The sequence below is a fragment of the Antennarius striatus genome, chromosome 12, assembly GCF_040054535.1.
Source record: "Antennarius striatus isolate MH-2024 chromosome 12, ASM4005453v1, whole genome shotgun sequence".
Lineage (NCBI taxonomy): Eukaryota > Metazoa > Chordata > Actinopteri > Lophiiformes > Antennariidae > Antennarius > Antennarius striatus.
Window position 1 is genome coordinate 18190155 of NC_090787.1, and position 27708 is coordinate 18217862.

The 27708-nt window shown below is 41.8% G+C and overlaps 2 protein-coding genes across 14 annotated transcripts in view; both read right to left on the bottom strand.

Annotated features, from left to right (window-relative positions):
- The window catches only part of LOC137605335 (LIM domain only protein 7-like), a 46496-nt gene that overhangs the window by 7378 nt on the left and 11410 nt on the right, over positions 1-27708 (bottom strand). For 6 of the 13 annotated variants that reach the window (XM_068329930.1, XM_068329928.1, XM_068329922.1 and 3 more), the window contains 15 exons: positions 23281-23387; positions 15668-15698; positions 14435-14548; positions 13425-13638; positions 12574-12823; positions 8003-8032; positions 7137-7251; positions 6143-6282; positions 5135-5783; positions 4481-4759; positions 3433-3547; positions 2220-2381; positions 1062-1246; positions 892-955; positions 530-595 (listed from right to left, as the gene is read on the bottom strand). In XM_068329930.1, the coding sequence (XP_068186031.1) occupies positions 530-595; positions 892-955; positions 1062-1246; positions 2220-2381; positions 3433-3547; positions 4481-4759; positions 5135-5783; positions 6143-6282; positions 7137-7251; positions 8003-8032; positions 12574-12823; positions 13425-13638; positions 14435-14548; positions 15668-15698; positions 23281-23387 (2521 nt within the window). The remainder of the gene's footprint in view (positions 1-529; positions 596-891; positions 956-1061; positions 1247-2219; positions 2382-3432; positions 3548-4480; positions 4760-5134; positions 5784-6142; positions 6283-7136; positions 7252-8002; positions 8033-12573; positions 12824-13424; positions 13639-14434; positions 14549-15667; positions 15699-23280; positions 23388-27708) is intronic. The other 7 variants (XM_068329925.1, XM_068329924.1, XM_068329929.1 and 4 more) reach the window with 7 other exon arrangements.
- Positions 8064-11987, bottom strand: LOC137605336 (LIM domain only protein 7-like). The gene is made up of 3 exons (XM_068329931.1): positions 11265-11987; positions 10831-10977; positions 8064-10453 (listed from the first exon to the last, which is right to left on the bottom strand). The coding sequence occupies exons 1-3, from the start codon at positions 11612-11614 to the stop codon at positions 9643-9645; spliced, it is 1308 nt and encodes a 435-aa protein (XP_068186032.1). The 5' UTR covers positions 11615-11987; the 3' UTR covers positions 8064-9642.

Consider the following 27708-nt stretch of genomic DNA (forward strand, 5'->3'; position numbering starts at 1 on the left):
CATGCTCTTCCTTTGGAGATATGTTGCTTTATGCATGTTCTGTTTGTTTTTTAGGTTGTGAAATGGTATAATGATAAATCGGTGATTTTTCACATTCATTTTAAATATGTGAAGTTTGGACGGATATAATTAAATTTGGTCCCAAAATCAAACTAGATTTTCATGGTTCACAAGCATGTCAGTGTCCCAGGTTGTACTGATCACTGCACACTCAACCCTGATTACCACAGAGGTAGACCAGCGCACTGACACTGGGCCCCGAGCGACCTGAGGGGCGGAAGGGGCACAGCACAAGAGTTAACGCTGGCACCAGATAGGATTGTCAGAAACAGGAACAGCCATGGAGGAATTTTAATCCGGCAGCTGAAATCCAACCGATAACGTTCCTATCAACTGAACATGAAACTGACAGATAGGAAACATGCAAGAGTCCCTTGAAGCACAGACAACCCAGCCACCAGATTACACAGATGACACTGTTACTATCAACCATCCGACCTCGAGTCAGAAGCTACGTTTATTTTTTTACCTTGCTCAAAAAACTCTGACCTCCGTTTTAAGTTTTTCAAAGATATGGGTTCTGACTCTATGGGTTCTGAGGACAGAATACAGTGAGGCACAGTAAAGAAAACACACATTATACAGGGCCATAAAGAAAACACACATTATACAGGGCCACATATAGCCTTGTAACACAAATACACTCAGTAATTTCTCATGCTGTATGGTCACGTTGCTTAAGATGAATCACAGTCTTTCTTTTTTTTTGGCACATAACATGACATCACTATAATTGCAAAGATGTTTAACACCAACTTAATGTCACCCACAGCTTGTAGAAATAGTCATCAGAATTAAGTTTTTAAATCTTCAATTTTGTGTGCTTTTTACCTTTGTTCCTGATGCTCAGCGTCTCCTCACTGAAACTTCCACGAACCCCATTTGAAGCCACGTCCTGCAGGGTGACATGACGGCGTGTATGTTCGTTAAAGAGGAGTTGGGCTGATAACAAAGCAAATTATTTCCCTCAAACCTTATCAAAGTGATTGTGGGTTACTTACGATGATGGGGTAAGCGGGGGAGTCTTTGGACGGCAGCCTTTCCCTGGGGCTGTGCGAGGTGAGATCAAGGCTGGAGTTGACGATGCTTGTGTCTGGGGAACCTAGGAGTATCGGATGATCCGTAGAGGTCAGATTGATGGTCTTATGGCTTTTAAATAGCAGGGAAGGCTGATCTCTGTCCCAGACTGCATGCACACAATGCAATGGCAAAAATTTGGATGTGCATTTGCAAACCATGTTTTCTGTGTCTGTTTGTTACATTGAAAGTGAAACTTAACATTTGACAAACAATTATATATTTGCATACAGACCACTAAAAAGCAGGGGTCAACGTTGCTGTTATAGTGTTACTAAAGAGAGCAGCAGGGGGTGACAGAGAAACCGCCTTCCCCAATCATGCAGCATATTAAAGCTTTCATAAGCATCACACAGAGTTTCTGACAGGCTCACAACCTCTGGGGCGCCACTCAGATATTTCAGCTAGTACTGAGCATTAGTCCAAGGAAGCTACTCTGGGTGGGTTATTTTAGTAAGGTGGTACAGACCTAGCAGGAGCAAATGAGCCTGTTATACCAGCACTGTCACACAGCACACTCAGAGGACCATGGACCTGAGCAGGACCTAACCTGGGTTAGTCCTCCTCAAGGAAAACACCACAAGGATTACAGAGCGGAATACCGATAGGTCAAAGGAGATAGCAAAAATAATCAGAGCAAATAGGCGCTTTAAGAAAATAATATGGAAAACAGGACAGGAAAAACAAAGGGGAGGAAAAAACACCATAGAAACAAAAACCACTGAGACCAGGATAGTAACAGTCGTCACTCATCATATGAGACAAAAACGTTACTGGTCCTCCACCTGCTGTCATGAGATAATTCATGGATGATTTCACAATAGTTCACGGATTAATTTGAGGTGTCAAAACAAGTTAGCAACGCAAGCAGCCTAAGCAGAGCTGTCAGTCCAGGAATGCAACCCTTATGGTTCAATTTGCCTGTCTCTCTCGCTTTCTCGCCCCTTTAAACACACACACACACACACACACACACACACACACACACACACACACACACACACACACACACACACACACACACACACACACACACACACACACACACACACACACACACACAGCCAGCTCTCTTGACTCACTCCTCTTGCCATGACGCCTTATATCCATGACCAGACTGCCCTCCTGCAGAGCCTCCTCCATGCAGGCCTTCCAGTCTGTGTAGCTCATGTCTGCCACCTGGTGGCGGTTCACCGTCAGCACCTCATCTCCGTCATGAAGCTGGCACATCTCCGCCTGGCTGCCTGCTCCAGCAAATAAAGCCCTCAGTTCTACTGCTGTAGCAGAGTTAACGGTCACGCATTTTTGAACTCTGTAGAGTTAGTTTGTACGCATGGATTCTGAATAACCTTCAGCAGGAGAGTTTTCCACAGAGAATTTACAATTTAGACAAAAACCACAGGGAATCTTAAAAACTCTTATGTCAGGTTTGTGAGTTTTTGAGATTCCCTGGTGTAAAAATATCAAGCTATTAGAACACTACAACAAATCTGATGCTAAATACTAAGACGTTCCACAAAGGTCTCTAGCTTTGTGGAACGTTGCTTTTCTTTTCTTCAATTTTAAAAAAATGCAACTTCAAATCTTTACTTATTCATGGTGGAAATGTAAGCACACACTGTATTTACTTGTATTTTATATGAAAGGTAGTGAAAAAAAATTCATAACTGCTTTTCTCATCATTTATTTCTATCAAGGGAAATCAAGCCCAAGCAAATATTACAAATAATTAGCATTTTTAAAATCATAATTTAATGTCTAGCGGTTCTATATGCCTAATGAATGTTGAATGTGAGTTTTCTTATAGTCATAGCGCTTGCAGTGTTTTGCTTTTTGCTGCTGATTTGCTTTGGACACCAACTAGTCCTGAGCAAGAATTCCCGTACTGACATGGGGTGAGATAACAATAGCATCACTAAGACCTCACTAAACCACATGTGATTCTGTGAAGGTGGGAAAATTTCTGCAGAAAGAGAGGCTCAGGCCCAGCAGATCTGACCCACATAGACACTGGCCTACATAGCTCTGGCATCACCACTGCAATGGAGTCCAAGCTCTGCTGAGAACTAACCAGCACCGTCTGGATGTAAAATACATCATGTCTCTGATATCACACCTGGATTTGTCAACAAATAATGACTAATTGGTTTGTTACTAGGTTTAATCACTGGGAATGTTGGAGCCCAGAGCTGCCAGTATGTCTCACCAGTACATATTATATTGGTAGGTGAATAAAGCTCTGCTCATACAATTCAGATCCCTTTGTTTGAAGGATTTTTTAAACTCTTCTGTTACCTGGCTGGATGGAAGTGACACGAGCCCCGGTGGAGTCCCAGGCTGCCTGGAAGCCAAAGTCCCTGCTACTGTTGGGCTTCTGGTTCAAGCTGATGCGCATCTCATGGTGGTTCTCCTGGAACCCAAACACCAACGTGTCAACAATGACAATGCAGATGCACACTAAACATCATGAAGTGCCCATTATGCGGCCCTTTCATAACCCTGGAGATCAGCATGTCAGGTTTCTGAAGGGCTGTACCGGTGAGGAACATTAATCTTTATTGGTAGTAGATTACCCCGTCTACTGCCACCTTACCGTGATGGAGGGGTTCGAAAACCCTCACGATCCTAGTAAACCCTGTTTTATGTATTGGAGTTTACGCCAGTGGATAAAACGGTTGTTTCCCTGCGCTGCAGGTTGAGGAATTGGTTCTGACTGTGGTCTGAACAGCAGAGTTCCAACCCTTTCTGGAGCCCCCAGGATGGGTGCTGCAAAACCCCTCAACAGGTGACTCCATTCTTCTGCTGGTGGACTTCAATGCTGACGTGAACAATGACAAACACAACCTGGAGGGCCATGATCAATCTAAACCCAAATGGCATTCCGTTGTGTGACTTCTGTGCCACTCAAAGTTTGTCTGTAACTAACACCATGTTTCAGCATAAGGATGTCCACAAGTATCAGGTATCACGACACCTTATCATAGATATCGATGATCGACAACAAGGTTTTCTCCCTGGTCCGGAACACTGGACCATCTCTATACTCTCATAAGCAGAGCCAGGACTCACTGGAGACATTATATCTCTCGGTTGGCTTGGGAACACCTTGGGATCCTTCCAAATGAGTTGTTGAAAGTGGTTGGGGAGAGAAGTGTCAGGGCTTCTCTGCTCTAACTGCTGCCCCCACGAAACAGATTTGGATTGTGTTTGAACTGGCTCATCTTGTTGGCTCAGCACACAGGGACGGAACAACCCCCACCTCGTAAGAGCCCTAATGACTGACTGACTTTTCCATCAATATCTCAAGCTGATACACTTTGTTAACAGTGGGTAACTTGAGTACCTGGCTGGTTTCTTTGGTTGGAGCAGGAAGGACTGGGGCATCAGTCATGACCAGAGGAGAGACGGACGAGATACTCTGAGTAGAGGTGATGCTCCGCACCTTTGTCTCGCCTTTGTCCTCTGTTTCCTCCTCCTCCTCCTCCTCCTCATCTTCACTGCTGTGGACCGAGCTGGACTGTGCCTCATCCTCGGACGTCATGAACTGGTGATAGCGGCTTGGCACGGATGACTTATTTGAGACACTGACTCCGCCATTGACTCCCTTTTGAGAGTCATCCATCTGTCAAGGATGACAGCAGAACACCAGAGAGTCTTAAGGGATGTTAATTACAAATAATTACTCTGAAAGTAAAATGGGGTGGGTTGCTGTTTCCATGACAGCCACTAAGAGATGTGATTAAACTTATAGTTTCTATACTTTACTGTAACAGTAATGAATGTGAGTGAGGCTGTGAGTAGTGGTTCTGGTGGCAGAATTAGCATTACAAAAACACTAGCTTCATACATTATTCACAAAGTAATCAGATCAGAGTCTTGGGGAGTGTTGATGCTCTCAAAATAAAAACGCTACCTGACTAACAACGCAAGGAATCCTTAATGGTGAAGTCTGGATATCCACAGTGTGTATGTAGTAGAAAAATTATCTTGTACTCACAGTGAAGGCTCTGGGAAGTGAGGTGATGTGGGATGTCTGGGTCCCGAAGGGCCTTGGTGTGACAACTGAGGTTATACGTGCGCTATCCGATCTCTGGTAGCTCCTGGGGAGGGAAGCAGAAACCCGAGATACCCCTGGAGGCTTGGGTTCCATTGAGCTAAGTTGTGGTTGCTTATACAGAGAAACAGAGGAAGGGGCCTCAGTCTCACCCTGACTGCCCGACAATGGGGGCCTTGACTCGGGAACCTTTTTTACAGCGCTGGAGGAGGACACAGTGGTTATGCTCTGGTTTGTCTTGACTGTGTTAGTGTGTTCTGAGAATGGATTGCTCTGTGACGGTGTAGCTACAGGACATCTTTGGAGAGAGCTGCTGCTGGAGGAAGTGATAGTGGCATCCCTGCCTGCAGGAATGTCCACAGCGTTGACGTCTCGTGACGGTGGAAGGGATGCGACCCTCCTGGTGGCTTCAGAAGCAGCGAGAGGTTTGTCAACTTTCAAGGAAGGCTCAGGAGGTTCAGAATAATGGTAAGGAGTGTCAATTGTGTTGTGTCTGGGAAGAAAGGTTCGGCTACGTGGGGAAATGGCAGGTTTCTGGTTGGTGTCCTCGTCTTCCAGGTAAGACAGCGAATTGTGACCAAATTTATTTTCTCTGCAGATATAATTTAAAAATACAAAAGGAAGCAAGTTAGATGGATGGAAGTGAAAGCAAGAAAAATAGAAAGAGGCGGGGACAGGTTGTAAGTTATGATTATATTGCAATTTCATGACAACTGAAGGCACAGATACAGTCTCCTCTGTCAGTCCTGCACAAAGTATCCCTCAGCATATGATTAACACCACGATGCTCATACACTTCATATTTCTTTGCCCACCAAAGTACTGGGCGAGACGGATCAGAGAGACAGATTTCATGTTTCATGCCTCTATGTAAAATCCAGGACCATAAAATATGAACTCACAATCAGTCCTAAAACTCTATAGCATAATGTTTAAACCTTGTTCCCTTACCTGTCCTCTTGCATCTCCTTGAAGGTCCTGGACCTTCTGTTGACACTGTGTGTGATTTGTTCTATCTTCTCCCTTTCCTCTTTCTTCTTCACTATATCTGAGTTGACACTCCTGCGCCGGTTCTTCCATTTGCTCAGGTCCTGCGGTACAAGCGAGTAGACACCATCTAATGCACCATTTTATAACAATCAAGCTCAAATCTAAATGAAACCACTGGTTACTTCATGACTATTTGTTTTCCATGGCTAACGGTACAAATATGAAGGAGTGAGGACACAAAAAGAAAGGGCTACATCTGAAGGTGTTCTATTTGTGTGCTTCAGGCTCCTCCCAGCTCACCTCCCTCGTGAATCCAGGACTCTGTGACCTAAATTTGTCTTTATAACCATCATTTTACCATGGCACCAATTAGACTGCTGACCCACCACTTTCAAAGCTGTTATACATATGAGAATTTTTAAATTTAGGGCTCTTTTCTACCAAAGCATGAGGGGTGTGATGAATTACTAGTCTTTAAATATGGGGCACCATTAGCATTAACCTGTACCCCTAAAATAAACTTTAAATAGATAAGTCTTGAAGTTTCTATTTTAGGGTTTCCGCATTACCCCAGCTGTTTATAGTGCATCAGTATATCATTTTACATTAATTACATTAGTTGTACTGATGTGTGATGTTTCCTGCCATAAACTGGATTTAAAAAATGACAGCTAATAGCTAGAGGGCAGTACTGCACCAATCACAGCATGAATCCATTTCCAGCCCTAACTGAACTGATCTTTATCCACCCTGCGGCTACAGATTGCACCCCAACACCTGTCCTCGCCATCTCCACACAGATCACATAGACCAAGTGCTTGCCTCTCACTTTTTAGCAAAGAAATAAAAAGACAAAGTCTATTTGCCAAAGTCAAATGCTGATAGACATCTAATAGGAAGAACTACTACATGTCCTCCAGCATTAGCATGTGGTATGCCTACCAATTATACTCACATCCTGCCACTGACTCTCGCTCGACTTTACATAGTCACGATACTTCTGGATCTCTTCATAGCGACTCTGCCGGATTACCTCTGGGTCGACTTGAATATCACTTGCTGATTTACTTCTGTGAAAAGACAGAGCAGTGAAAGGCTTTCAAAAAGACTTCAGGTATTACCAGACGGACCATCTCTATACCAGATGGGGAGGGGACATATAATTTGCATATCCTTTAATTAGCTTTCCATTTACACAAAAAATTTGAGTTTTTTAAACTCAAAGACGCATGCACGATGTCAAAAGAGCTGTAAAAAAAAAATCCATTTAAATAATTTAAATATAAATTCCACCTTACATTATCCTAATATTTGAAATTGATCCCAAAAATAAAGTTCTATCTTTAACCTGCAACCAAGTGTTAGTACCAAACGCAGTGTGTTGGTCAATCATGGAAAACTGCTTTAAGCTCAACGGGTTAATAACACGCATCACAGCCCTCGTTGTCATGCAAAAAAAAGAAAAGAAAAAAAGCAAAGTCACTTGAAGCTGCCTTCAGAAAAAGGAAACTCTTTACTTGAAGAACCTCTTTAGGGGCTTAACTCTCAATGGAGCACGTTAGATCTTAAGTATAGCTTAGTGGGTTGCAATTGTATTCATCATTTCACGTCGTTGCTTTGTCAATATCGCTTTGTGGAACACCCCCTCCCACCCTACATGGAGAACTTGGCCTTGGGCCATACAATACTCTGTGCTGTGTGTCAGCATTTAGCAGCGACAGGGTAAGAGGAGCAGCACAAAGCAGGGGCAGCGAGGTGTGACTGGAAGAGGCCAGAACAATTGCAAACGTGCCACATTCCTGGGAACCCGTTTCAACTCACCCATCGAAACTCTCTTGTATTTGTTGTGGTCTAGGAAACCAGAAAGAACCACAGACAACAAAGTCACATTTCTGTAGGGCCTTTGACACTGAGTGAGAGTAGTCTGGTTGAGAGTTTGAATCCCACTAGTGTCTCTAAGATCAGTTCACCCTTGGATGATGGCTGCATATATATATATATATATATATATATATATATATATATACACACACACACACACACACACACACACACGCACAAAGCCTGACTCAGCCATTTCTTGGTTCATACACTGAACAGTGGAGTTTCAGGTGTGTATTTAGTGGACTTAAAGCACACTTTCACCTTTCCTTTCCATGACACTTGCCTAGGGAGTGTGTGTTAACATTTCTCTAAACAACGCTGGCTTTCTGGAGACTCCGGTGTGATGTCACTATAGAAGTGAAGTAAATCCAGATGTCTTTGACTCTGGTTAAATGGCTGCTTTGTGTGTGATTCTGATTGTGTGTCTGTTCATGTGCAGAGATGTAGAGTATTATGAAGTCCACTATTCTTTTAGCACTGTGTGGATTTTCTACAGGCTTTCATGTCAACCTCATGAGTAACACCACTATTAATTGCCCCAGTTGATGGCCTCAGTATATTTGGATATTACTCAAGCTTGAGCCTTTACACACTGCATACTGCTACACTTTGAGCTTTACATGACAGTGCCGAGTTCCATTTGGTGAGGAAAACAACACTGCATTCCAGTCAGTCCCACCTTACTGTAAGTGTTATGTGAGGTCAACAAATGGCCACTTTAATGCATTCCATCACAGGGTTATCAGGTCTACTTTTTCCTTTATTGAGCTGTTTTTCCATTCACAGTTAAACTCGATCTGATAGGGGGAAAAAAAGTAACAGTGCTTAAGACAAACCAAACAATTTTTACCAATGTTACAGATTTTACTTTTTTGTTTTAAAAAAAAAAAAACACAATTCAAGAACAAAGCATCAATGTCTCCAGTGTGCAATCCAGCAATCCACTCAACATTTAACTACATTATGTAAAATTATCCACATAGCCATCATGCAGGAAACCACAAACAATGACCTTGATACAATATCATAAGGCCTATTATTGTTTTTTGTTATTATTGAAAAAAGCTTCTTCTTCCAATTTGAAAAAAAAGTACGCAGTAACAGTCACTGCCAGAAATTTATAGTTTGTGTATTAGAACTCTTCATATTTCTTGTACATATACAGTATATAGCATGTAAATAACGCTCAAATAGTTAATATCGATCTCCTGTTTCTCGGATCTGTTTGACTTGTTATTCTGTATCTGGGAAAAAAGATGCCGTCCACAGACTGGGACACTGATCAGCATCAGTTTCTTTTGCTCATCTGTTAAGTACATTTAATAGGCTAGAGGGACGTCACCTTTCTTTGAGACCGACTGTCTCAGTGAATTCTGAAGGCACCCATTACTTTTGTGCAGAGCTTAATTTGGACAGAACACCTAACTGTGATTGATTGGTATCTCCAGACCAAACATTCACAAGTTGGATCATCAAGTTGTCTAGACTTCTGCACCATGCGACAGAAAATATTTAAGGCCTCAGGAGTGAAAAGCAAACAAACAAATGCGGAAAACCTGGGATAAAAACAGACACTGTTACAGAAGCAACTTCAGAGCTGCCAACCTCTCCATCATGAGCTTCTTCTTATATCTTAGCTGACTGGCTTCCCTGATAGCTTGCCATCTGTGCATGTCACCTTCACTACAGGAAGATGGTACTGAAGGCATCATCGTTTTGGCTGAAGAACCTATGAGTGAGCTCTGGCTCTTAGAACAAATTCCAAATTTCCTGACAAGCATATCATCTGTTTTAGGATGTGTCTCTCTTTCAGCCAGATTCTCTTTATTTGCCGTTGCCTCCTGGATCCGAGGACACGGGGGACACAGGAGTCTGGCCTTGAGATCAGGAGGCAGAGCCCAAGGCTCTGGAATGGGCATAGGAGCATAGTTGTCGGGGGCCCCTGAAAGCGGTCGTTCTTGCTGAGCCTGTTGGGTTTTCTCCTTGCGATAAACCACATCATCCCTCTCAATGTCAGGGAAATCAGTCTCCTCTGGGATGCTGGGGCCATGTTGCTGCATGATGATGTTGAGTTGAGGCTCAGATGAATAGAGACGATGCCTGGTGGGCAGCTGATTCTTCATCATAGCCAAGTCTATGTTGGACTGGAAGGTCAGGGTTCTCCTCGCAAACATGTCATCATTCTCCAGGTCAGGGTCAATGCTCTCATAATCAATGGGATCCGGGGGCTCCCGGGGGTCTTGGCGCCCATAGAGAGGCCACCTCTCACATTTGATCAGTCTGGGACCTGATGTGGGGTCCACTGGAGCAAACACCAGTGTTGGGGTCTCAAACAGAGGGGGCTGTATCTTTGGGAGGAATGGGGGTGTGTGTGCTTGGATGTGAGGACTGGAGAGTGAGCAAAAGGAGAGAAAGGACAGAGAGGAATGAGTGCATGCATGTGAACTGGAGCAAGAGCAACAAAAGAAAAGATAAGAAAAGGAGGAAGAGATATTTGAAGCATAGATAGTGGTGATATTATGCTAATTATGGTCAAAAGTTAAAGCTTTTCTCAGCTTCTGCTGTCGCAAAAATAGGCCAAGACACAGCCTATTTTCTAAAAAGCAATCTGATTTATAAAACATGTTAAATACTAGAAGCTTTACTGTTTTATCATTAGTATTGTAGAAAGAAGCTAATCAAACAGGAGTAAACTCTATCATCCTGATGCAATCTAGATGCTCTAAGACATGTCTTCATTGTCACAATCATGCATCTGTATCAACCTTTTCCCCACAACACAGGTGGTGTTAGCCATGGCTTCATGTTTGTGGGGGTGAGAGGGGGAGACGCCTGAAGGAGAGGGGGCAGAGTAGAGCCAGGGACTGATGTCACTGTCTGAATCGTCCGAGGAAGAGCCTGACCTCTTTTGGCTACAGCCGAGGATGGCAGGGTGGACGGAGGAGGGACAGGAGTCAGGAGCAGAGAGGGTAGAAGGAAAAGATGGGAAGCAGTAGTAGGGAAAGAGAAAAACAAGTAAGTAGGGGATATCTATGTCGAGAATGTAATAAATGACAGAGTGAGTTTTGAATCTTAGGCTCTACATGATTACATTGTAAAGATAATTTATGGAGGACAAATCCACAATGTTACGCACATATAGTACATAAACAGTGATGTGAAGTGTATGTGTATTGATCCTGTGTCTGTCCTCACACACCTGAAGCCTTGCATCTTCTTGTACCAGGGTTTGCTCTGAGAGCCCAATTTGATCTTTTGTATGTGAACTTCTTCTTCAGGGCTCCAGAACTTTGGTAAGAACTTGTCATAAGACTCGTTTGCAGCAGGCTGAGGTTTGACGCCCATCTTGCGAGTATAGAGATCATCTTGGACGGGGTCAGCGTAACCCTCTTCGTCGTCGTCGTCCTCAGTGTCACTGTATATCTCCTTGAACAAGCTGTCGGTGGACACCAGACGGTGGTGGTCCATCCTCACTGACTTCTGCTCGGGGTTCTGCAGTTCCCTACTGTTGATGCTGCTGCTGCTCGAGAGAGACAGCCGATCACACATGTCATGAGAATTTTTCACTAGAGGTACAGCACGCCACTCACACAATGCAGAGCAGATTTTTTTGCGCACACAACCTCAAACAAGACGGATGAGACTCAAACATTTGCAAACCAACGCAAGCTCAAAACCATAACTGCGAGAGGAGAGAACTGATTTGCAGAGTTGTACTGCCAAATCCTCTCCCTCCTCTAAGCTTATGAAATTCAGAGGCAGCAAATAAGGATGCACTGCAGCTAAAAATCACAAAACAACTCAAACATAAACCAAACAATTTAGGATTTGTTAGCAACAGCATTCGAATACCAAAAATATTGCTCATGGTTATGATAAACCATGCAGACTGAGGGTAAGACAAGCGTTCTAGTTTGTTCTCAACACGCAGACACATCAGTCTTCATATTGTCTGACCTGAGGTAGGTCAAATTCTGCTGAGGGACAACACTAGGAGTCACAGTGACCTTAGGCGAAGGGCCCCCTTTGCCCCCAGATGACCCTCCCCCAGCAAAGGGACTGACTGGAACAGCAAAGTTGGTGGGAGGAGCTGGGGAGGGGCTGTGGAAGCGTCTGCTGGCCAAGTCATCCAGAATGACATCTGGATCCGGTCGATCTGTGTCTGAATCACTCCCGCTTTCATACTCATAAGTCCACCGCAGGTCAGCCTCAGGTGTGGCGCTCTGGGAGACTTGACTGTCGCCGCCACAGTCGGAGGTAAGTCTTGTGTCACTACACCATCATTCCACGGCAAATCACAATGAGACACAAAACCAACATTGGCCGCCGTCGACCAGTTTGAGATAGCACAACAGAACCACAGACACCGGGTGAGGAGAACAGTTCAACTTCAGGATTTGGGTATAAGAACTTTCAAATTACTTTGCATTTTGTTGCTTTTCAGAGAGAATTCAGCTAGGATGAGAAACAGCCCCTTAAAACCATCGTGGTGTTTTAAGCAACCGTACCTGGTGAGAGTGCTCTCTTCCTCAGAGTACGAGGGGTTTGCCCAGCTGCGGCGACTCTCCTCGGTGCGTTCTGCTCTTTTCCTCCTCAGTGGAGCTGGAACGTAGCCTGAGGGTTTATCTTTAGTGGGCAGGAACTGGTTAAACTGGGTGGTGGACTTTGGAGTAATAGATATGGACCGGCGGTAGCTGCCTGCGTCCCTGCTGTCAGCCATCCTGAGGACAGAGTCTACCTCGTTGTCACTGCAACCACCTGAACACAAAACAGGACAGGAGGGAGGGATGATGAACTGGTGCAACAGATGGAAAAAACAGTGAGTGTGTCTGCCATGTCTGGGGGAGTGAGAGAGGGATGCAGAGTGAGGAGGAGAGGCCTCCTCATTTACAGGCTGGTGTGGATGGCTGAGGAATGTCTCACTGCCTCCCTCACAGGGGGACAACCTCTCACGCATTCCTTACAGGCTCTTCCCTCTGTCAAAGAATTCTGAACTCGTAACATCAAACATGATCACAGACGGAAATCTGTATAAAATTCCTCAATTCTCAAAATATCCACTTACATGAATGTACCACTAGATGGCAATATGCATTTGTCCTATCAACGGGAAGCAGCATGACCTCTCTGTTCACGAATATTTTAAATTCAACTTGTTACTAAATATTCATGTACAGACAGTCTGAGTGCTGCTCGGCACGAGAGGCCTTCTCAAATAAGAAAAAAACAACAACTGTAAAACTAAAATGCAGCATGCTTCAGCGTCCTTTATAGACCACATCTTCAGGATTGTTCAAAATAGCAGTCCTGGTTATACATGCATCTGTCTGCCTATCGAATAATTGATACATTAGCCTACCTTCACTGCTGCCTTTAAGAGTGGCGTCAGACGAGATGCTGTGGGGTCGAGAGCCCAGAGAGTCCAAGCTGTCCAGGGAGTTGTCCCTCTTGTACCTGCCTTCTTCTCCTTGACCTCTCAGATGGCAGAACTCCTCTCGCTCTGAGCACCAACTATCTCCAAAACCGCTGTCTCTGACGTTACTGCCTCTCTGACTGGACGTTTCCTGCAGAGCCTTTCACATGCACACCAAAACAAACACAGTTAGATAATAGAATTCCAGTTACAACATTCAGCTCCAGCGTGTTTGTGGTGTGTGAGAGATTATCCAGGTAGATTGTGTCTGGTCTTTCACTTTTGTAGTTACTGTAAACATAGAATCATATACGCGAAAGAAAGCCCGGAGCCACTGTGGTCCGCATGGCTGCAGACAAGCAAAAACTTGTCAACCACTTAAATGAGAAACAGCAAATTAAGACGTGTAATCAAAAGAATCCTTCAAGGCAAAAGTCAACATACTAAACTCAGCCTAACCCCATGTCACTGAACTTTGATTGTTACAGCTTAACGTAAAAGACTCGCCGTAACCGGCTGCTATTACTGAAAACTCCTGTCGTCAGTTGAACTACAGAGGCCCTGAACACCACCACAAGCTATAACTGTATGTGAAAGCAAGGTGCCAAATTCAACACCACAATGAGCAGAGGAACAAAACTGGCTTCTTCAAGGAATGGAACAGCTATTTTCACGTGCAAACTATGTGAACTCTGTGCCGTGCTGTAAACAAGATTAAAATAGCTGTGTCAAGAGATCAGGTCATTTCTGACTTCACGTAGCTTTGGTTTTAGTGGTCAGCAGCAGCCTTTCCGCTGCACATACTGCACATACCAGGGAGGATGCAGACAAGTACTGGGCAATGACTGTAAAAGAGGATTTCATTCATGGCTTTTCTGATTTCAGCAAGAAAATAAAGCTTTTTGTATCCTGGTGGAGCAGATAAGGCAGCTCAGCATACACAATAGGATAATTACCTTGTATAGTGCTGTGCCCAATAATCCCTCAAATGCCTTAAAATTCAGGTAGGGTCCATCATAGAAATTGTCACACTGAGCTCTTCTTCCCAACCAGTAAATGGTGATCAACACCTAGAGTGAGGACAAAATATATTATTGCACAAACCACACACTCCTGCACTTAATATATAGAAATGAAGGTTAGCTGCAGATAGAAGCAGATTTAGCCCATTTGAGGATTCTGTGCAGTACTAATGCATGTGATGGTTATGGCACTGACACCAGGTCCAGTGCTTTTGTTTCCAGACTCATCCAGAGTACTGTGATGATGTCTGCGTGAGCATTATTAGGCTGAACAGGAATCGCCACGTCAACAATGCTGGTCCCCTATGATAGTGTTCAAACTGACATGTCAGCTCTTTGGTTTCATGTCAGAAAACATAAATAAAAACTTTATGATTTCATCCTTGCAAAATGCAGGAAAATACGTATAATAAAACTTCATGAAAACATCTATGGGACAAATATACCCCCAAAAAGAGCAAAGCAATCTTTAATGACTTCACTACTTTTTAGATTTACTGGCAAGTCTTTGAAATACATATGCTAAAATTTGTTTGGAGCTACTGTAAAGAAAAGTTACATGTGTTCTCATTTTAACATGTATTATTTTAGAGGTATTTAATTTTGGGTCCTTACTTCCTTAGTGTCTGAAAGACCATGTCTAAGAGATTAAAATAAATCTGACCATCAAAAACCATCTTGTTTTCTTTTAAAAACCTACAATAAAGGTTACATATCACAACAAAAAACATCTTAGAAATGTTTCAGGGACTATTAAGGTATAAAATTAAATGTTAATGATTGTAATTTTATAAGAATGTCAGGCTCACAATAGACAGTTCAAAGAGGAATCAACTTACACACTGCGTTCTGTTTGCGGATGCCTACATTCCCACAATCTACCCTGGCCACCAACAGTTTTAGTTATATTAATAGTGTTTAGTGTAGCTATAAACTGACAGCATCAGTTACACAGGAGGGAGTTCAGGTAAGTGTTAGCCTCTCTAACTTGACACCGGCGACTCCAGTGACCTGCCAGGTTTCACACAGGTCATTTCTGAATGTTTTTAAGCCAAATTCAAACAGACAATGTCTAGTTCTGCTGTTCAGTATTCTTCTATGACATCTAGATGGAACTGTAACTGAAGTTAAACAAAGTTTCACATTTAATGTTTTTTTTCCACTCACATTTTTCAGCCTCCTGTTGGTCTCTTGAAGCCTTTGAGAAAAAGAAGAGAAAACAGAGGTGATGAGTGAGAGTGAAGGACAATGAAAGGATAGAGGACATGTTTGCTGGGTTGGTGTGTTGGGCAGTGAAAGAGCTGGAAAGTGAGAGCACAATCCAGACCAGTGCTAGCCCTTCCCTCACACACACACACACACACACACACACACACACACACACACACACACACACACACACACACACACACACACACACACACACACACACACACACACACACACACACACACACACACAATAACCCAAAGACTGAGAGGAAACAAAGAAAGCATTGGAAGCAATAAAGTGATACATATGTGACCATTTTCCTCTAATCACAAAATCGAGCTTGAAAACATTGTGGCAAAGTTTAGGTACACTGGAAGGACTTTTTTAGTTTTTGAATAATAAGAAAATTAACATGTGTCAATTTGACACCTGAACAAGGCTCTACTGTTTGTGCACCACAGCCCTTAGCATGTTCCATGGGGTCATACAAGTTTTCCATCATTTCTGGTAGCCAGTAAATCTCTTTCCATAGAAAATGTCTGCTCATTATTGAACCTATGAAATTACATAATGCTCACAGTCTCGACCTGAATGCCTGACATTTCTCATATACGTTTTGCGTACACACCCCTCACATATGAATTAGGACAGAACAAATGCTGCAGTAAGCATAATCGTGAAAGAAGAAGTAGTCTGCTTCACTTCCCGTGAGCATGCTACACATTCCTGCTATCATGTGGTAACAAAATAGCTACACATTCCTCTCTGCCCAGGAGCATTTGGATGTCTTACAACCCCTTCCAAGCATGGACTGCAACCAGTGCACCTGCTAAGAATGTAACGTGACACATTAGACGAGTTCCTCCTGATAAAACATACCCAGGATTCAACAGGTTGCTTGGTTCAGGGGGGACACACAAGGTGAGAAGTTATTTAATGTATGATTACAGCTCTTTAAAATCAGGACCATCTTACATAAGTACAGTTATGCATTGCTGTGCTTGGTTTGATCCTTTCGGTTTCACACAAAAACATTTGTTTCATCGACCGCTGCAACATGACAGACCAACATTTAAACGAGAGATTGTTGCCTCCGCAACCCGGTTCTGCATAAGCGGTTGAAAATGGATGGATGAACTCATATAAGTATAGTATCACAAATATATTATAAGGCGCAGCTGCCAAGACCTAAACCATTAGGTTACAGATTTCTGCTGCATGTTTTCTGTCAAATACACATGTTCCCCCCTACCAGTTGTAGCCTCTAAATCTATCGCATATATTATCATCAAAAGTTGGAGAAAAGTCCAAAAATGAATTCAGGTTTCTGTTGCAGGACTTCAATTTTCTTTATTCCAACCTCATTAACCATATAAACTACTGGAGGAACCTACTGTACAGTACATAAAACAATTCAATCTGGATCCACCGGCATCAGCTTTTCAAGCACTGATGCCTCAGTATCAGCAAACCCTAATGATGGCACACATTTAGTAATGTCAGACTTTACGTTACAAATACCTTGGGTATATTAAATGTAAAACTGAGATTCTTGGAGCAAAAGAAGTAGGATTACAATTCATGTTGTGAACTTTGAATTTGTGAACTCCTCAGCAAAAAGCTGCTTATTTACACATCCACCAATACAGAGCAAGAAAATCAATTATTTGGAGTCGCGTTTTGGCAACTTGACAAATATTCACGCTCTGTCAGCTCTTCTGTGGATCTGTAGTTACTCCTGAGGGAGAAATCTGTCAACCTCGCTGCTAAATGCTCTTTTGTTTTCACCAGCTAATGTATCATTCTGTCATGCGGTGATGGTGAATCTCTGTAAATTCATTACTACAACTGAGCTTTTTCATTTTGTCAAAAATGGTCATTGTACTCCCTCTAACTATTTTTGTAACTATATTTTTCTGATAGTACCTCTGTACTGTCGAGGGTACATACAGTATACCTACATTGAGGATCTGAGTATTTCTTCCACTCCTGGTAGAATATAACTAAATGGAAACAGATCAGCTCTCTCACCAGTAAGCAACAACTCACATCAGTGGCTTCCAACATGCTTATTTGTCTATGATAAAACTGGGAAGGTGTTGATCAGTTTGGAACAGAACAAATTTATAGGCCCAATAAAAAAAAAGGTGGGTGGAAAATGCCCTCTGTTGGGTGGCTTGGAATAAAGTCTGAGATTATAGCTGCGGCAGCCAGGTCCAGAAAAGAAGGAGCTGTGTACCAAAACTACAACCACGCTGTTTCTTGTAACGCTAGTTTATGGTTTGTGGTGACGGGTGAAGGAAAATAAAATAGAAGTTGTATTTTTGGGCCTCTAGAGCTACAGGACTTGGTTATAGCTGTTAGAATCAGCTGAGTATTCATATGACTGGACACCACGTCAACACGGGTTCGGCTCAAAACGCAGGCTGGAAATAGGAGTGAAGCATCAGCTGATTTAATCATACTTGGTTTTAAGTGTGAAATGCATCAGAAAGAAGGGGGAGATATTTGTGTTGTGCAGAATGCACAAATTATTTATCAGATATTATCTATGGCCATAATTTACCACACTGATTATGTTTTATCCCATCAAACCAGGATAAAAGTTTGAGACACGTACAAGTATTACGTTATTTCAGTTTGACAAACAGAAGTAAAAGAGTTCTGTCAGTAACAACCAGACACTTTACAAAACAAGTACAGGAACAGAAGCTACTATTTAAAACTCTGAACAAGAGAAAACATGAGCCAAAATAAATGATGTCTCCAGTTTAGTAACCCACTTTCCTGTGGGAGATAAAATCTACAGCCGTTAGTCACACATGGATTAATCTCAGACTATGCACCAACAACACTAAGACAGCTCAATAACAACAGATCGCCAGCAGCAAAGCCTTAAATTGACAGCTGTGATGTGTGATTAGAAGCATACCTCTGTAAAGATGATCACTTGCTCTGCAGCATACTTTTCAATCATTCTTGATTTCTGTTCTTTTCATGCTAATCTATGCTTTGCTAATTGCATAGTCAAGAAACACCCAGATGTCATGATGAACCAAGAACCCTTATAAAGACTGAGACACAATGAGACATTAGCAAAGGAATCAGCTGTGTATTGTGCATCATGGTGTCATCCGTATCAGAGACAGTGCTGCCTCTGTGATACAGAGAACAGGGTGAGGCTGGCATTTCTCTACCCGGGTCATGTACAGAACGCACTATAAATATGACCCTTGTTGCATTGGTCTTTTACAACCAGGTCCATGTCTGTGATTTACAAACTGTATTGGCTTATCACTATCATCTGTTGTTGGTTTCACAATCTTCCCATAGTTCGCACAACCGTGGAAAATGAAGTGACAGCAGTGCCATATTTTAAAGCATGCAAACAGTGTGCCAAAGTGCCAGCTCAGTAAACCACACCCGAAACACTAACATGCAGGGAACTGTATTACTCACACAAGAGGAAGGATTTCAGAGTAAAATTTAAATTACATAAACATCCGCACATACATGGACTGATATACAATAGTTTGCACGTTGGTGCTGAATGAGTCCTGATAAAATCATGCTGAGTCAGTTGAACTTTATCTGGAAAACAACAAATTCCTACATGTAGCTCAAACATTTGGTTTGACTATCAGCCAAGGACTCCATTGCATAATCTAAATCATATAATTATTTTGAAAAGTCACATCCCTCAAAGGGCAATAAATTTTGATGTACTTGCCAATCTTTTCTCTTACAGTATTTCCCTTTGGTAAGCAGTCAAACCTTGTCAATAATTTGCTTAATGAGGCAGAGGCATCAAGTGAGACTTTAGACCTCTCTCTCTGCAGGGGATCTATTCTGTCAGTTATTGGAGGCCGCAGAATTAAAACAGGAATCATTGTCACAGAGATGTCACCTCAGTGAAGGCACTAATACTACAATGTAAAAGTAATCAGCTACAAGTAACAGTCCTAAAGTACAAGTACATTAAAAGTAGAGTATGAGCAGCCAGCGCTGATCAATGAGGGTAATACATTTTAGCTTTGTTAGATGACGCATCTCAAGATCACTGGCTCTGACAGAACAGGTTTATCTAACTCTAAATGGGTCTGGGTGTGACGCAGGGCACACAGAGAGCTTTTTAAAAAGATAATTACTCAAATGCTTATTTGTTGACAACTTTATTCATGCAATTATGACTTTTCCTTGAATTTTTATGGTTAAAAAAATTATTAAATGGAGTTCACCATGGACAGGTTCCCAGTTCAGACAAACAACTGTTCACACATGCAAGCTGAAATGTGCTATAAAGTTCCAAAGTGGCGACGGCTCAAATAAGTTTTTGAGCAAATTTATTTAGTGATGGTATTTAAATACAACAATTGGCTAAATGTCCAACTCTTGCCATAGCTCACTATTTGTGGTGATTGGACTTAACAACAAATATATTATCTTAGGGGTGGTAGGAGGGACTTGGCTTGGGAACCATAGGATGGCTGGTTCAAGTCCAGTATGGACCACAGTGTGGAGTGTGGATTGTTGGCTGGAGACCAGTTCACCTCCATGTGGCTGCCGGTCACCCCAACATCTCTCTACATTTGCTTGTCTACAAGCCACTTTGTGTGTGTGTGTGTGTGTGTGTGTGTGTGTGTGTGTGTGTGTGTGTGTGTGTGTGTGTGTGTGTGTGTGTGTGTGTGTGTGTGTGTGTGTAGGACTATATATGTGACGTTTCTGGAGGATCCAGTGTCCAGTGATGGATCACATCTGATGGGTTCAATATCACCTCTGAATTTTTGGAGTGCACTTATAACAAGTGATAAAATGGATGATACACGTCTTTTCTTATCCCTCTGTTACAAAAGCTTGTCATGCTATTTGCCAATTTCGATACTGAAAATATTTGTGACTGATAAGCAGCTTTATCAGATGACAAATTTCACAACATAAGGCAATAGAGTAATATGAGCTGGAGGTAAGGCAGATACTGAAAGAACCACGAAGCTCAAAGGTCACCACAAACATTCAGTTCTCCTTTATGGCTGTTGTGAACACATGGACAAGTATGAATTAAAGTATGTTCTGGACACAGTAAAGATCTGAGGTTTAGGCCAATACACAGATATTAGCCTTGCTAATGATTAAAAATGATTATAAGTGAGAGATTTTGTTTTTCACTGCATTAGTTGATCGAATTTTTTTTTACCGGTAATTAATTTAATTTCCAATAAATTAGGCCAGATTATGGTTGCCACTAATTGCTATTTCTGTTACTGATTAATCTATGAAATCTATGATGCCAAAAACAAACTAATCGCACTCTCGCAAAGTCCAAGGTGACTGTGGCGTCTCCATTGTTCCTGGCTGCAGTTAAAATAATTGAAGAAATCCTCACACAAATGTTGAATTTAATCATTGTTGGAGTTTTGGAAAAGGTAATGCACACACTATTGTAAAAGTTGTCTGCATTTTTGATTCTTCCTTAATGAATCCAAAACCTTACAGATAAAATTAATAAATTCAAATAAAAGAAAAACAACAACAAAAATAAACAGCTGATTTCTTGATGCATTAGCGGAGTTGAGTGATCAGTGAGTTGAGTCATCAGTGAGCAGCTGGCAGAGACTCTCATAAGCAACAGTTTAACAGTTAAATAAAAACATTGGCTGCTTATATTCAGCAGTGTTTGGGATTATTTCCTCATATTACACGCTGCTATCCCTCTTTGTATGAGCTAAAAATACTTCAGTTGGGAAAAATAAATGAGTGTAGCAGCAAAAGAAACATGCTGCACATTAAATAAACTGCATTCAAGAACATGGGTGATTAAAAAAAATCATGTTGAAAACAGAAGATACAGAGAGAAAAAAAATGCTTCAGCTGGAAGTCTGAGCATCTGCTGGTGAATCTACAAAATAAGAGCAGAGTTTACAGGAATAAGATGTGAGATGCAGCTGCAATATGCAACACTGAATAATATCAGTATTTTCCATTGAATGAACAGATTTACAGCAAAAAAAAAATCTCAGACTTTAACACGTGCTCCATCAAACACACACCGGCATGACACGCAAAGGCCACAAGCAGGGGGAGAATGTTCTGGGAGGAGACAACACACTATTAAAAGCTCTTCCTCTCAATGGTGAGGCCATTCCAAACTCTGCTGCCAGTCAAAGTAACAGCCCCCCCCCCCCCCCAGGTCCTAAATATAGGAAAGCCAAGACTCTCTAGCCAAAGCTCGGCAGCCATGTGGCAAATCTGAGTCAATATATGATCAAAGTAGTCCAACTAAAACCAGATCTCGAAATAACATTTCATTTTCAAATGCTTTGAATATTTTCTTAAATGTACCATATGCTCACTTAGATGTGCCATATATATTTTTCTGATTGACACAATTGTCATTTACTTTCAATTTCATGTGAAATAGCAATAAAATAGAGGAAGAAATTTCCTTACAGAATTAGATCTGTATTTATAATATAAGACATAATGGGACATTTAGTAATGACATGGCTTCCCTGAGGGCAAAATGAGCCTGTCATATCTAGAAAGGAGTGTCTCGATGAAACTTAGGAAGATTTGTTTATTTAGAGCTCACAATTCTGTTTGTGTACACTGCCTCTGCTCCTGTGTGTGTCTTTGTGATAAGAATGGTTTCGGCACAATGGAAAGCATTATTGAAAAATGACAGACAGAGTCTTTGGTGCATCATGGGAAAAGTTCCAGGAGGTAACATGTCAAAACAGCATCGAAACTGAACTTGACCAAACATTTTAGAGTCAACATGAGATAGATATAAAGAAAGAACTGGAGCACTAACAGTAAGCAGCATTTTGAACCTTTGTCAAAATGTAATCAGCAAACACAAAGCATTTGCTACTGACTGCCTATATCTGTATGGATTACTGCTGAAGCCCTGCTGCACAGCTACAGACAATATCACAGAGAACAGACGCTGTTCTAACCTACCTGACATTTTCCTGAAGGCATACCTGTGTAAAGACTGAACAGGTTGTTCAACATGCCTACCAGATACTGCCATTGAAACTGACGAAAGCGGGCCTAAAACTGGAAAACATGACAGACTCACCGGCGGTACCTTGTTATTATTGTCTTTTGTGTGCTGCCAGAAAAGATTTATGATCTGCACCTGACAAAAAATGTTTCATGTTTGTGTCTGAAGTCATTTGATGGATCTGTACTTAAAGGAAAAACATTTTCAAGTATGTTTTTTTAATCATAAAGGACTACCACAAATTCTGGATGATGTATTCTTTGTTCTTTGTGCACTTGAGATTCAATCAACTTTCCCTTCCACAGTACAAAAAGTATTGATTGAAATGGTGCTCACTGAAATTAGTGCAGACCCTTTTTAAAAAAAATACAATATGAAATATGCTTGTGAAGTGTCAGAGTTATATTATAAGCTGATCCTGCTCTGTGTACATGAATGAAAGAATAAATAAGGTTTTATTCTAATCTTAAAGGAAGATCTGAATTCTGTGACCAGCAATGATGGGTATCAAAATGACACAGACACACCAATGTTTCACAAAGGTCAAAGGATCGTGACTTACTTGACTGTAACTCTGGTGGATAAATCCTGAAGATCTCCAGGGTGAAAGAGCTGCGCTTCCTTTAGTCCAAGCTTCCCACAGGCCTTGAGGAAGACGTTGAGGTTGTCCTGGACCGAGAACAAAGAAGGGATGAGGGTTGTCCACCTCCAGGGGCAAAGAATTTAACTAAAGAACTCTCCGGAGGAGACACAGCCGACAACTCATTGCTTCCAAAGTTCATATCACAAATTAAGTGACACAGAGGGGAGGAGCCTTTGTTCAGCAAATAGGAAGGGACCCAGAGCTGAACACATGCAAATACACATGCAGGAGAGTCCGTGTGACAGGAGCTGACTGACAGATGCAGAGCTACCTGTGGGCTGGGTTAGGGAGGCGACAAAGCCAAAACCAGGAAGGGTGATGTCAGAGCTGTGCACAAGTCCCACCCGACTGGCCATGCAAATACAAAATGACACACAAAACGTGTTGTGATCTTCTTAAACCCTGAAACTGTCTACTCCCCACCCTGCCAAGCCCTTTCCTGATGAATACGTGTGAAATCTGCAGGGTAGTGAAGTATTTTAGAAACACTTTGTTGCTATGAAACACGATCTTAGGTGACGGCAACTGAAAAATGTTTTTCAAGCTAGACGACATGGGTGTGGAAGAACAAATTCTGTGCTTACACAATGCCAATCAATTTATAGTGCATAAAATATATTAGTGTGCACCTGATTTGGAAAGTTGTGTGAGTGTAATTCCAGATTACTTAAAGAATTCTGTTGTACAAATATGATTACATGCATCAAAAGTCAAATACAAAGTACACAGATCACTTGTCAAATAAATCTTTAATTGTGACAGCAACGTTCTTTTTTGAGGTTCGGACTTTTCCAGTTATAATCCTTAGTTGTCTTTGTAAATCTGCACTTCCCATCGGGACTAAACTGCCCAGGAGAGCTTTAATGTAATGACACACGGCTTTAACGTGGTTGGGTGTAATTGAAGGGTTCTATATTTAAACAGCAAACATGCTTATTAGCAAATGGTAGGAGAGATCTGACCTCTCTGCATATGAATCCCTTGCTAACAGCTTTGCTTGTCCCTTAGCAGCACTCTGCCATGTCCTTCAGGTCACTGTGGGCCCTTAAAGGCCAAGACTCACGCAGCAGCAGGTGAAACCCCTTTGTCATCAACATCACCATCACCATTTTGATTACTGACTGTACAGTAATTTATTTTTGTGTTTTTTGCCAGATGCCAGTTACATTTATTTTTGATCTATATCCATGCAATAGTTACAGATATAAAGTTCTTCCCCAAACATTGTGGGTTTTAAAAGGAAAACTTTTTTCCTTTAGGAAGCAAAGCTGCCCTTTTCCATGTTTCTTCACTTGTACAAAGTTCTTCACAGAGTAAAATTTCCCTCCATCTATTTTCTTGCAGACTTCGTTGTTACATCAGGATCAATCATTCCAGCCTGGTATCAATAACAATTGAGGCTCACTGAAATTTCCATGCTTAACACGTGGCTGTTTTCTAAAACTGACAATTTTAGGTGGAGTAACTGGCAGACACTATTTCAATATTAAAAAAGATGTTATTAAAGTTATTATGCGTTTGAAAAAGACCACATTCTACTTTTGTTAATAAAAGGCTTCCGGGATCATGTTTTACTTTTGAAGACATTACAGCATCAAATGAGAAGACACGTTATGGAGTTGAAATTCAAAATATGAATGAGAGATTTATTACCAGATTGATCTACTTGTTGTTATGCTAGTTCACTCCACTAACCACTGAGCAAACTGTCATCCACACTGCTAAGCTACCATTCCTACCAGCCACCACCCAAATATGGCTGCAAATTATTGGACCTCTGCATGTGAAACCAACTAGTTCTGGATTTTCAGGGTGATGCTGATTCGGTCTAACCCTAACCTTATATTCACATTCATAGAATTGCATGATTATCATTTCTGTACAGTAACTTCTTACTTACCTGACTATCTTATACACCAGTACCAATACATAAGAAATGAGCTAAGAGTGTCTTATACAGTATATCTGCTAAAGTTGTTTGTCAGTCTAGCTCAAAAATTCAGCTTTATCTTGTTAACAAGTTCAAGTCATAACATAAAGCACAAATAATATAAGTTCTATATTCTTTCTGTGCAGCTCAGTACCAACTGACCCACAAACCGGTACCGGTCCATGGCCCGAGGGTTGGGGATCACTACTTTAGGCCCTAGTGCTCCTAGAGCCTAAAGTAGTGAAGCAACAACTATGACTATGTACTGTTCACTAAGACTCTTCAAAGGAATACATGCTGTGACTTTGACGTGAGTGTCACTTTACTTCAAAGAGCAAGTTGTGCAAACTATAAGGAAAGCCCTCCTGACAATCTCTGTGATCAGAACATATAGAGAGAATAATGTTGAGGAATGTTATGCTGACTTGTGCCTGCATATAATCCTGCTAAATATGCTTTACCCATCCAACAGCCTCTAATCCTCCCAGACTTGAGGACCCTGAATTACGAACTTTACACCAAAAAACAAAAAGATTTGACTTGTAAGTTTACAAAAATATCTTTGGACATATTGCAGTGCTCTTTTTTCTCCTGAATTCTTTGTCTACCCTCAGCTGACCCTTGGCAGTGCTTCAAACACCAAGCAATGGCCATGGTTAAGATTTCAATCTACACATTTTCAAATCCTGTGACCATAAACAGAGGAGAGATGGAATTCTTAAAATGTTGTCCCTCCTGAAATGGGCCCAGTAAAAGACTTTCCACCACCAACAGTCCTGTCCAGTCAAAACATGGACCCATACAAGACAGACACTGTAGCAAAACATGGTTGAATGCCTCTCATTGCACAGATGATTACATGGACATTATATGAGTAAAGACACCCCCAGGGCCATTGAAACTGTCTTTATCTCCTCCCACTGCTGCTTCTACTCAAAAAGTAGTTGGTGTGTGCAGGAAAAATCCCAATCATTTTGGTTACAGTGTATTTATGGTGGACAAAGTCTATCTGAGTCATCTCTAACTCCATCCTCCTGGATTCAGTTGAGTGGGCCTGAAATCCACAAACCCTGTAGAAGTAGCTGGCTGCCACACCACATACCGCTGGCATCCTGCATTGGCAAAAGCAGAACAAGGCCCAAACCAGGGTGCCATGACACAAACCCGCAGTTCACTGAGGGCTCAGCAATGGGCAAAAACGTGTGCTGACAGGGGAAACATGAGCTTGGTTGCAAGTGAAGCCAAGAAATAGGTTTGGGTCAAGAGCCAGTGTTGCTAAATATTCCACAATCCCAGAGATTTCCCTATTTTCCCTCTCTTCCATTCCTGGGCTTCTGATCCTGCCAGAACAGAGGCCTGGTATCCATTTGAGCACTCACATCTCTCCGTAATCATAACGAGAAGGACTTTAGACGTAATGGTAAAATATTTTTATAACTGAGTATTAATGAGGGACGTTTGATTAGAGCCTGTAAATCATTAGTAACTTAAGTTACACTGAGTGTACATTACAAACAAAAAACCCCAAAAGATTATTGTTGTTTAATTTTTTTGTTTCATTTTGGAAGTTTTTCTTTCCAAACAACTATTAGGTGGCAAAGATGGATTATGTATGTAGAATAATTACCACTACAAGGAGACAAGTAGCTAAACACAAGCATTTTAATGCCTGAATTACATTTTCCACTTCCAAGGAAAGATGCATTAGCATTTATAGGAGAAAGCAATCTTAACAACACCACTCGACTACTTTTGGGAAAACTCACAGTGGAGTCAGAATGCGTGATGTAGTTTTGGAAAACTCTATGCTTCCCTTCATGTTGTTGGCAGCGTCTGATAACCGCGGGTCTATCAGAAGCCTTCACATTTACTGGGAGATTTTATGATGAGGTCAGTTCAAGTTTGTGTCCAAGTTCTCAAAAATACCACACCAGTGCTGCAGATGGAGGAGATACTTTACCTAAATCAGCAGGTGTCCAGCCAGTTTTAGTATCAACTGTCCAAAAAAGAAAGAAAGCAAGAAAAAAAAAAAAAGGCAGGGAATTTGATTTATTCTTAACACACGCATGAGGGTACAGTATGTGGTCCTGAAAATAATATGTTTACTGTTTACTTCCAGCCTGTGTGGCAGTCTGTTTCTTCTACTCCAAACATGCTGACCCCACCGACAGTTACTCAGACTGTCTGGGTTACGCTTCTCTGTAATTCCTCTAAACAGCTGGACTCCATTAGTCCCACAAGAGGGAGCGTTCTGAGGGATGGGTTTAAGGTAGGGTTTTCAACCCTCTACTTCTCGAGCACTAATGTTCAGACACTCCTAAAACATTTACTTTAGGGGAGTCCAAACGGCCTCGGCCACAAGGTGATTAGATCTGAAGAAGCTGCCAGGTTAAAAAACAAAACAAAAAAGAAACAGA